The following is a 12,107-nucleotide window of genomic DNA, read 5'->3' on the forward strand; positions in this document are numbered from 1 at the left end:
AATATCCCATCTGCTGCTTCACTGGTGTTGACTGTTGATGGGGAAGATGTAAGAGAGGAGCTTGTGTTGGGTGGTCATGACTCCTCTTTGGCCCCAGTCACACTTCACCCATAGTAGTTAATCACCAGACTGGATTCAGGCCATGCACTCCAGCTCTACATAGTGAAAGTGGTTTATTAATGTGATTGTGCAGTAGGTCGTAGAAATATGCTATGATTAAGTGTCTCCATGTGCTGCTTAGCATCAGTTCCATAGGGAGCAATCAACCTAAATAATTAATAGCAATTAAATGACTAAACTGCAACATGGGAGTCATTTTGTCTTTTGGGAGAGTACATAAATTTTTGTCCCTTAAACACAGTAAACATCACTGATGAATGTAAAGCATATGTTAACTAATTAAGTAATTAACAAGCATGACAAAATCTTATTCAGTAATTTACACTACAAATTAATTTTTTTTGCAATGATTAATAATTAAGCTGTCATTTTATGATACATACTTGGGTATTTTATCCTCATTCCTTAAACTTTACTCATAAAAATGAGCAGGGCCACCATTTGCTTCTAGAATAGCTTTTATGTTTTTGTATTTCCGTTCCATGGTGCTGGTACATTCTTCTAAAATACGGAGATGAAGTGGATATGGGAATCGTCTTAGCAATCTGTGTATAACACGTTTTATTAATGTTCAATAATGTTTCAATCTGATTATTGTAAAAGGCAGAAAAGGTGCTGACCTTAACAATATCCTGGGTTTCATCAAATCAACAATGAACTATTAAAGCAGTATGTTTAGGGGCTTTATAATCCTGGAATATGAAAACATCATGGGGAAAAGTGTATGAAAAGCAATGGTCCAGCAGAACCTACTGATTTCTATAAGATTGCTTCCCATACCATTGTGAATCACTTACTAAACTTAACAGTTAACAGCAGACATTGTGTTAAATGAATATTTTGAGCTTCTCCACATAGGAAATATGGTGAAAGATGTCTTCTCAAACCATATTTCCTTTCCCCCCATGGCTCAGGTGTCTAGGTTTTATACTATTTACACCAAGTGAGTCTTAGATCTGCAATGCAGTTATCCTGTAGTACTTTATATATCTGTCAGTGAACTTTTGCTTGCATTTACTGTTAATTTTTGCCAGTTGGCTTGTCCATATTTGACATAGGCTGCAATGACTTATGATATTTTTTATTAGTAACAGTAATCACAAATTTGGCCTTGTTTGCCATTGCTTCCCATATCATTGTGGATCACTCACTAAACTTAACAGTTAGCAGCAGACATTGTGTGTTAAATTAATATTTTGAGCTTCTCCACATAGGAAATATGGTGAAAGTTGACTTATCAAACCATATTACCCTTTTCTCCCATGGCTTAGGCTTTTAGGTTTTATACTATTTACACCAAGTGAACCTTAGATCTGCAATGCAATAATCTAGTAGTGCTATCTATATATGTCAGTAAACCTTGGCTTGCAGTTACTGTTCCTGTTTGCCAATTGGCCTGTCCATGTTTGAAATGTAACAACTATTACAACCTTGGCCTCATGTAATTGGGGCACCAGGTATTAAGCCCCAATTGTAGATAGTTTTGCTGCTTATACATCAAAGTACTAATGGTAAGAGTTATTCTACACTTGATACATGCTGTTAATTGGCAATCAAACTTATTTAGCTCACCTGTGCAACAGTGATGTTAATTGTGATTGAGTCATTTCCACGTCAAGATGGACTGTCTGTTATTTTGTTACATCTAGTTACCAAGAGCAGCATATGTTCACCTAGAATCCATTAATGCTGTAGCACATTCCTTACATCTGGGAACTTGCTATGGTCCCATTTGCATGATGGGATCTAGCATGCTGATCACAGGATCTCCTTCTAATACAAAGATGAGTTTAAGGTCTGCGTGTGTATCTGCATCAACGTCTGTTCTATTATCATAATCCTGTCTTCATTATACCAAGAGAGGGAAGTACTGACCTTTGGTAGGAGCTTGTCCAGTGTTGTCAAGAATTCACTTTTTATTATATTATGTGGTTCACAACTAGCCACGGTGCTGCTCATGTGCTGTGCTACATTAGCTAAATGATATTGTAACTATCGTGACCAAGGCAGAAAAAAATACTCATTAGTCCTGAATACATTCTTACATACATCTGGCCTCTGAATATGCATTGCTTAGATTTGTCTGTCCTGTTTTCCTTTGTTAGTTAGTTTTTTTTATTAAGAAGCTGTACAGAGGGACGAAAGTGAATTTGGGACAAATTCTTCGAATGGAAATCACAAACAAAATCTGTTGTGGGTTGGTAAGGCAAAGCAAAGCTGGATATTGGTGGATTTTCTCCCTTCGTTTTAAATCCAGCAGCATGTTTAAGAGAATAAATAAAATCCATGCTGTCTCGGAAATGAAAGCTGCACCCACCCCTAGGGTTTAGAGGTGCCTTTGGAAAGTGATCTATAGACCTCTTTGCCGGCCTCAAGTGTTGTCATGGCGAGTTAAAGGCAAACCGCTTTGTTGTAATCTCTTCTCGAATCAACAAAGGAATATCTGGCACATATATGGGGTTCTCTGTTTGTATACGAGTGTGTTTTTACCTTAGCGTTTCAGAAAATGGAGCATTCGGGGGCAAAAGGAATCTTTGTAAAAAGAAAAGGCAGAGGAACTGATTTAATTAATGCGGTCTCATGTCCTACGGCCACATGTAATCCGTTGAGAGCTGTGGAGTGTGAGCTCTGGGAGACAAAAACACAGCCACCAGAAGACTCCTCAAGTGGCCTGTAATAAGAGTCTCGGTGTAATCCCGTAATTCCTTGTTTAATTAAACCGTGATGCTGGCCTGAAGTCTGAGCCACTTTAAAGGCTCCTCTCTTAATTCTGTTTTTTTGTAATTGCTCTTTCAAGTAAGGTTCTGAACTTCTTTGGATCTATTTTTACAAATGTCGTAAGCTGAAAAACATACAAAGGGAATGTTCTGAATAAATCGAATGATCTCATATTGAGTAGAAATACAGAAATCACCTGGCAGTTGTGTGTAGAATTATCTTTGGTTAGTACCTAGGTTATCCATGCTTTGCAAAATACTGCAATTAAATCTCTCTCCACTTTAAGCCAATTTTGTTTACATATACACCTATCAGCCATAACATTAAAACCACCTCCTTGTTCTACACTCACTGTCCATTTTATTAGCTCCACTTACCATATAGAAGCACTTCTACAATTACTGTTCTTCAATGGTCAGGACCACCACAGGACCACCACAGAGTAGGTATTATTTAGGTGGTGGATGATTCTCAGCACTGCAGTCACAATGACATGGTGGTGTTGTGTTAGTGTGTTGTGCTGGTATGAGTGGATCAGACACAGCAGCACTGATGGAGTTTTTAAATACCGTGTCCACTCACTGTCCACTCTATTAGACACTCCTACCTAGTTGGTCTACCTTGTATAGGTAAAGTCAGAGACGATCGATCGTCTATTGCTGCTGTTTGAGTTGGTCATCTTCTAGACCTTAATCAGTGGTCACAGGACGCTGCCTACGGGGAGCCGTTGGCTGGATATATTTTTGGTTGATGGACTCTTCTCAGTCCAGCAGTGACAGTGAGGTGTTTAAAAACTCCATTAGCATTTCTTTGCCAGCACAACACACACTAACACACCACCACCATGTCAGTGTCACTGCAGTGCTGAGAATGACCCACCACCCAAGTAATACCTGCTCTGTGGTGGTCCTGTGGGGGTCCTGGCCATTGAAGAACAGGGTGAAAGCAGGCTAAAAAAGCATGCAGAGAAACAGATGGACTACAGTCAGTAATTGTAGAACTACAAAGTGCTTCTATATGGTAAGTGGAGCTGATAAAGTGGACAATGTGTGTAGATACAAGGAGGTGGTTTTAATGTTATGACTGATCGATGTACACTGTAATGTATTAATCTCAGAATTCATGAGTCTTGTCAAGTTTAAAACTGAATCTGGAAAACTGAATCAACTACAGTGAGAATAAACAGTATTTTACCTGAAATACCTCACAAATGACTTCTCACACTGCAAAATATGACCCATTTAATTACATACACATTAATTATATCTGCAGTTTTAATTATATGAATTTAAATAAGAGTTGGGTTTTCTCTAAATGCCACATATTAGGCATATTAAGCAATATAAGGCATGTTTACTTTGAATTTGTATCATTTCTCTGGAGTAGTCTCCCATTCTACAAGGGCAGCGTGGCTTAGCTAGAAGTGTTATGTGACGTCACACGTTAAAACATTAAACGCTATCATTTTACAGTATTATTTTGCCTGCAGACAGCTACTTTAAGCCCTAATCTAGCATCCATTTCTCTCTAGCATTTCTCTATAGAACAGCATCACAATGTGCAGTAAAAACTAACAAGTAAACAAAGAAAATGTAAGTCAGTCATTGATTCCATTAAATAGAGTCCTAGGCCCAGGACTGATTGTCTGCGAGCATGGGAGTGGGGGCAGTCCTGGTTCACTAGCTATCTAGCAGTTCCCGATTTGCTTCTCTCATCCCTAATCAGTCTCCTTTCAGATGAAGCAGTCTAGGAAGTCCCCAGCAGAACTGGCCAATGAAGAGCCAGGGTTCAGGCGTTTCTAATGTGGAATGGCTTAAATTTGCGGGGAAGTCATGGCCTGGATTAAGGCCTGCATTTGCAGCACTGGGCCCCCAAGGCTGCCAGGGGGATTTTCAGAAGATCAGCCTAGTGCTACCTAAACTGGAAATAAATAAGAAATAAACTCAAGCCAAAAGGTTCTTTATTGTTTGATATTTTTTTTTATTTTCTGTGAATGCTGAAAGATTCATAATCTATCTATTAAAAAGAGATTAATCTTCTCTTTCTTTATAAGGAAGCTGTTTTGGGGGCTGGATGCTATACAATACAATATGTACAAAACAAATACTGATCTGCTTTAACTTTACAGTAAAGCACCTAAGTAAAAATGGATATAACTATGTCTGACTGGATGTATTCAGACAAATACTATCATGTTATGCTGAGGGTCACATTACTATCTAATAGTTCACTTACGAACCATTCACATCTGACATTTCCATTATTACTACATGGTAATACCTAAAATATTTACCCAGCCTGACAGCTATGTACTAAGTTTACCTACAGTTACTACAGAATATGTTGACATTTGGTTACTAATAAATAAATTACTGAGACTGCAATGATGCAAGAGAATATTATAAAATTGAATTTGTTTGTACGTTACCATGACCATTACCATTTACAGCTAAAATGATCAAGCTGGCTAGTGGTATGCTAGTTTCCTACATAAAACTACAAATAAGTTGGGAATTCCAGTGATTTAGATGTATAAATTCTTACTTACAGTAGATGTATTTTGGAAATATAACCACATTTAGAACGTGATGCCTGCAACACACTTAAAAAGCTGGGACAGAGGCATGTTTACCAGTGTGGTACTTCATCTTTCCTATTAATGACACTTTTAATTGTTTGGGAACTAAGGATACTAACGGAAACATGACTTTTCACCAGTTATATGGTTGCTCTTGTCTAATTCTAAATCTCATGATGCATATGCATACATATTCAGTAGACAACAGATCTGGTATGCAGGCAAGCCAGTCAAGCACACCTACTTCTTGTTTACAAATCCACACTGTTGTGACAGCATGAGGCCTGGCACTGTCTTGCCTTCTGGGGAAAAGACCATGCCTTGGTGGCAGCATATGACCCACAAAACTCACAATACATGCCTCTTTGTCACCCATGCTGTTGACAGATGTTGGCTTTTCCACCTGTCACTGATAACAGTCTGGATGGTCTTTTGTCTTTGTTGGCAGAGAGCATTCGACTGTTTTTTCCTCCCAAAAACAAGCTGTAATCTGGACTCATCTGACAAAATCAAACATTTTCAGTGTCTTTTGGTCCATCTGAGATGAGATCGGGCCTAGAAAACAAGGCAGTATTTCTGCAAAGGATCCATATGGCTTCCACTTTCTGTGTTGTAAGTTTTAGGTTGAAATTCTTGATGTAGTGGTAGGCTGTGTTAAGTGGCAATGGTTTTTCTAAGAACTATAGCCCATGAGGCTATATTTATCATGTAGCATGATGGTTTCTTATCTGATGCAGGCTGAGGGCTCATAGATAAAGGTTAATATAGGTAAATAAAGGTTAAAGAGAATGAACAAATCACAGATTCTTGTTTTTATTGCATTTCCCTCAACATTTCTGTAAGTAATTAACCTAGCTACCCTCAAATAAGTTGCTAAAATGAATTCAATTATAACACATCCAGAACACATTCAGAACTTTTTGCCGCTCTCATTGGCATGCTGTTTTTCTCTTGCAATTTGATAGCATTACACCAATGAGTGTAGTGATGGAGTCAAAGCTGTAATTAACATAAAGCACTGTGTTTTAAAAGCTAATCCGTTGACTACATTTAAAATGAGGGTTTATTGTGGACCTGGTATAATAAAAAATAATACCATACTACCAACATTAAGGCCAGGCCTGTTATGTTTAAGTGCTTGTTGGATTGCTAAGGTGGTCTGCTAAGATTAACTCCCCCAGCTCTTCATCACTGCCTGGAGGACAGCTGAGATCTAAACTCCTTCAGAAGTGCATTCAGAAAAGCCTTTATGTAATAAATAATTTAAATATAACCAAGTGGTGTAATAATATGTGGTTAAAAGCTGTTATTTTAGTTTGCTTGTCAGTCGTCCTCTCACTGATGCAAAACTGAATTATGACATGATCTATGAATATATGAATTTGTGTTAAGGCTCATGAAATATGATCTATTGTTTTAAACTGAGCAGTCATTTTGACTTTGGCTTTATTCCATAGTGACACGTTCTTATTTGATCTATTTGCCTGTAACAGGGGGCCGGGTGGACGATGGCTCAGATGTGGAGTCAGAGCCGGACCTGCCTTTGAAGAGGAAGCAGAGACGAAGTCGCACCACGTTCACTGCTGAGCAGTTGGAGGAACTGGAAAAAGCTTTTGAGAGGACGCACTACCCTGATATCTACACCCGAGAGGAGCTGGCTCAGAGGATCAAACTCACAGAGGCCCGTGTACAGGTACATCGCGGTTCATTCACTCTTATTTTATCTGACATTGCTCCAATATGAACCTGTTTCAGTCACTTGCTTGCAGTGAAAGCTATACGCTGTGCATTCAAGTACTTTATCTCAGTAATAAAAAATACTACAGAATTTACTGCAGAAAAATCCTTTGAGGCAGCATAAGAGTCCCTGTTACACTTGAAGCATGGGAAATCCCTGATTTACTTTTTGTTACTGACACTGTAGAACATGAAGATGGCTTTACATCAAGACAACAGTTACTGTTCTGTCTGCACATTATTAAAGCTGCAAATACAGGACTTTCCTTTTAATGCTGTAACAGTACAAATATACCGATCAACCATAACATTAAAACCAACATTAATACCTGCTCTGTGGTGGTCCTGGGAGAGTCCTGACCATTGAAGAACAGCATGAAAGGGGCTAACAAAGCATGCAGAGAAATAGATGGACTACAGTCAGTAATTGTAGAACTACAAAGTGCTTCTATATGGTAAGTGGAGCTGATAAAATGGACAGTGAGTGTAGAAACAAGGAGGTGGTTTTATTGTTATGGCTGATTGGTGTATGTACTTTGAATGTTGCCTCATTGTTTTAACAAAGTTAGAAGCCTAGATATGCTAAAGGACAAGCTAAAGGTCTATTTTAATTGACTACAATAAAGCATGTTTGCTAGATAGTGACTTTCTAGCTCTTTTTCAGTACAAGGAACAGTCCATAATAGCCACATCTACAGTACAGAAGTCATAGATGAATATCTGGTTAAATAACGCTGGAGTACAATGCAACTCAACAATGTACCAACACTGAACTGACCTCATCTGTGTTACAACCCTTCCTCCTGGGTGCACAGAACAGATAGCTGACACAGTGCTAAGGGAAACTACAGTAGAGTTATAGCAACAGCTGTGGTGAACAAGGGGAGGGGGATGAAACGAGCACGAGTGCATTCCTGATGGATTTCTCACTCCAGCTTTTGGCTAGAATTGTTTCTTCCCACCACTTTCAAGCCCACCGCTGCTCCTTGTAAAATTCGCTGCACATCATCGTGGATCCCGAACACTCTCCTGGGAAGCGATTCTGCACCAGCAACATTAATCAATCAAGAGCTTGTGAAAAAAAGGAAAACGAAAAGAAAAAAACATGGCTGCTAATATCAGCTGTTTGGCTTTCCGTCCCTGACACCTGTACTGTTCTGTCTGAATAGCTTCAGTCTTGCAGAACGACAAAACATTATTAGATGTTACATAAAGATAACAAAGTTTATTGATAAAGTGTTTCCTATCTAGACAAACAAAATGTTTAAGGGATTTTATTTCAGACTATATGATGTCAAGGCTGCAGAAAGAAGAAGGTTGTGGTTAAACTGCAGCTGTTGCTTTCATTTAATAGACCATTTAAATGGTTTAAACATAATAAAATTCCAGCCAACTTTCAGTCTTCATTAAAACCACCTCCTTGTTTCTACACTCACTGTCCATTTTATCAGCTCCACTTACCATATAGAAGCACTTTGTAGATCTACAATTACTGACTGTAGTTCATCTATTTCTCTACATACTGTTTTAGCCCCCTTTCATGCTGTTCTTCAATGGTCAGGACCACCACAGAGCAGGTATTATTTAGGTGGTGGATCATTCTCAGCACTGCAGTGACACTGACATGGTGGTGGTGTGTTAGTGTGTGTTGTGCTGGCATGAGTGGATCAGACACAGCAGCAGTGCTGCTGGAGTTTTTAAATATCGGGTCCACTCACTGTCCACTCTATTAGACACTCCTACCTAGTTGGTCCACCTTGTAAAGTCAGAGACGATAGCTCATCTATTACTGCTGGTCATCTTCTAGACCTTCATCAGTGGTCACTGGACGCTGCCCACGGGGCGCTGTTGGCTGGATAATTTTTTGGTTGGTGGACTATTCTCAATCCAGCAGTGACAGTGAGGTGTTTAAAAACTCCATCAGCATTGCTGTGTGTGATCCACTCATACCAGCACAACACACACTAACACACCACCACCATGTCAGTATCACTGCAGTGCTGAGAATGACCCACCACCCAAATAATACTTGCTCTCTAGTGGTCCTGAGAGAGTCCTGACCATTGAAGAACAGGGTGAAAGGGGGCTAACAAAGCATGCAGAGAAACAAATGGACTACAGTCAGTAATTTTAGAACTACAAGCTGCTTAAATATGGTAAGTGGAGCTGATAAAATGGACAATGTGTGTAGAAACAAGAAGGTGGTTTTAATGTTATGGCTGATCGGTGTATAAGTACTAAATAAGGGTAGATTCGAGCACATGTGGCCACTTTTTCAGCTTTAAATATATGAAAGATGGCTCAATGTACCTAAAATACCAGAACCCAGCCCTTAATACCTGAGTACATGAGGTAATGCAGTGTGTCTCAGTGTGTGATAGATATTTGACTGGAACAGGCTCTAATGGAAATGCCAGGCTACTGGGATGATTCCTTTTGTGGTGGGGAAGGTGTTTGACCCTCTTGGCTTTTGGCAGACCCCGTGGCCTGGATGTCAACCCACTTGAGCGCAGCTGTGCTGACACAGTATCCAGATGTCAGAGTGAGAAAGACGGTGGAAGAAAGGGGCAGTGGAGAATATCAGGAATATGTGGGAATAGACAACGGGCAATGTGAGGGGGGCAATGTAGTTCACAAAACACACAGACAGACATGGGGAAGTAATAGAGTCAGGGGTTAGACTGTTTGTAGTGTTTATACAGTACGTAATGCTTTTCTCACCAGTCATTCACTGAGTCATTGGATAAATGTGATCGGTCTTCCCGTCCACCTGTCTTCTTACCTACGGCTCTAAAACATGACTATACGATTACTACAAGAAACCAAATTCAGTATGTAGCCTGGACAGGTGGACACCTGTCCCTGAGCTTGTAATACATCCTATTTTAAACCATAGATTGGCACCTTGTACAGTGTGTATAACTGCCTTAGGGCTAGGTTGCAGATTGGATCTAAACCATTGATCCTAATCAGTATGATGTAAATAATGAAAATAAATGAATCAATAAATGAATCAATTGTGATGGATACCAGGACTTGATTAATAATTTAAAATTAATTTAATAATGACTTAAAACTGTTGTTGTATTTTCTGTGTAAGTCGAAATGAGTCGACTGTTGACTCACATGAGTCACATGAAATGAGTTAAACTGCTATTAGAAAGACTCAGTTTGAAAATGCTCAACCTGCCTGTTACTGAACTAAAAAACTGAAATAAAAAGCTAAAAAAAAACTAGAAGACTCAGAAAGTATTTGTTGTTTTACATGCTGGGCTGTTTTTGCTTCTCCTGTTCCGACACTCTTTGATCCAGATCCAGTCTGGATACAAGACATCCAGGTCACATGTGTATGTACCAAAGTTTGGAAATGATATGACACACATGAGCTGTAGCTGATCACGGAAAAATCTGGAGCCAATAGTCCTGCACCTAATCCTAACAAGACATGCAGAATGGGAACATCCGACTTAAAAAAAAAACCCTATGTAAATGGTGAAGCATTTGTGTGTGTGTGTGTGTGTGTGTGTGTGTAAAACTCCAGCTTTATTCAATCCATACGTAACATATGGGTGCAGTAAAATCGAGGTTATAGAAGACACTCCTGTATAGGGGTCTGTTTTTGTTGGACTCGATCACACTATGACCTCAGGACCTTGTATGCTCGACTCGGGTCCGGCCAGGCCATGCGTCCTCTACACACATCCACAGAGATTGATGTGGGCCTTTTTTACGCCTCTCAGCCACTGCTATGTTGTACTTTTTTGCTGTGAAATTCAATCACGTTAGCCAGGTTTTACTCCACAGTGCCCACTGCCTGCTCCCCCACCCCAACCCATGAAACAGGGCCTGAGTAATCCTAGGAAGACATATAGTCTCTCTGTGCAGAGTGAGAGTTTGGGTAGAATTGACAGGACGAGCTGGATGATTGATTTCGGATGAGAATGAAGGTTGCCAGGGAACCTCAGCTGGCTTCAACTGTCGTCTCAAGTGGAAATGCACAGAACAATCAGATTTGTACTCCATTTGGCCTCCTTCTGGTTGCACCCTGGAATTTTTCCACTTCTAGCCCCTCAATACTCAACGTCATCAGATAACTAGACTTTCTGCCACTGTTAGCATTTCTTGTAAGTTTTAATTTGACGCATATTTCTATTTGCCATTTGGGCAACTGAATGCGTCTCTCTTCTGGTAGGACAATGTGTAGAGGGGGAATTAGAGTAAGGCGAGTGAGAAAATCCCCACTCAAGGTGCCTTTGTAATTGGGTTTCAAAACAAAGCATTCAGTAGGCACTACTACCACCAAGTATCTTTTGAGGGGCATTGAATACTGGAGTACCCTCTTATGAGAAATGTCTATCTAGGCATATTTCCCTAGGCTATCTCCTTCACTAAGATCATCGACCATTCTCAGCAGCTCATGTATATTGAGAAGTGAAGTTTTTATCCACTGGACTGACACCTTCCTGTCAAATTAATATTTTTTAGAATAAAAACAAACCAGTACTCATTTTTTTAAAGCAGAACCTCTGGGCATCTTGTCACAGAGAGTTGAACTCTCCATCCCAATAATGAGCTAAGTTTACTTAGTTCACTTTGTAGTCCTACAATTACTGACTGTAGTCCATCTGTTTCTCTGCATGCTTTGTTACCCCCCTTTCATGCTGTTCTTCAATGGTCAGGACTCTCTCAGGACCACTACAGAGCAGGTATTATTTGGGTGGTGGATCATTCTCAGCACTGCAGTGACACTGACATGGTGGTGGTGTGTTAGTGTGTGTTGTGCTGGTATGAGTGGATAGGACACAGCAATGCTGATGTCACTGCTGGATTGAGAATGGTCCACCAACTAAAAACATCCAACACATTGTTTTTGACTTTACATCTACAAGGTGAACCATCTAGGTAGGAGTGTCTAATAATGTGGACAGTGAGTGGACACGGAATTCAAAAACTA

The 12,107-nt window shown here is 39.7% G+C and overlaps 1 protein-coding gene across 3 annotated transcripts in view; it reads left to right on the top strand.

Moving 5' to 3' along the window:
- Positions 1-12,107, top strand: part of pax7b (paired box 7b) — a 65,979-nt gene that overhangs the window by 23,414 nt on the left and 30,458 nt on the right. For all 3 annotated transcript variants that reach the window (XM_063015956.1, XM_063015957.1, XM_063015958.1), the window contains exon 5: positions 6,910-7,109. In XM_063015956.1, the coding sequence (XP_062872026.1) occupies positions 6,910-7,109 (200 nt within the window). The remainder of the gene's footprint in view (positions 1-6,909; positions 7,110-12,107) is intronic.

Source organism: Trichomycterus rosablanca, chromosome 19, assembly GCF_030014385.1.
Source record: "Trichomycterus rosablanca isolate fTriRos1 chromosome 19, fTriRos1.hap1, whole genome shotgun sequence".
NCBI lineage: Eukaryota > Metazoa > Chordata > Actinopteri > Siluriformes > Trichomycteridae > Trichomycterus > Trichomycterus rosablanca.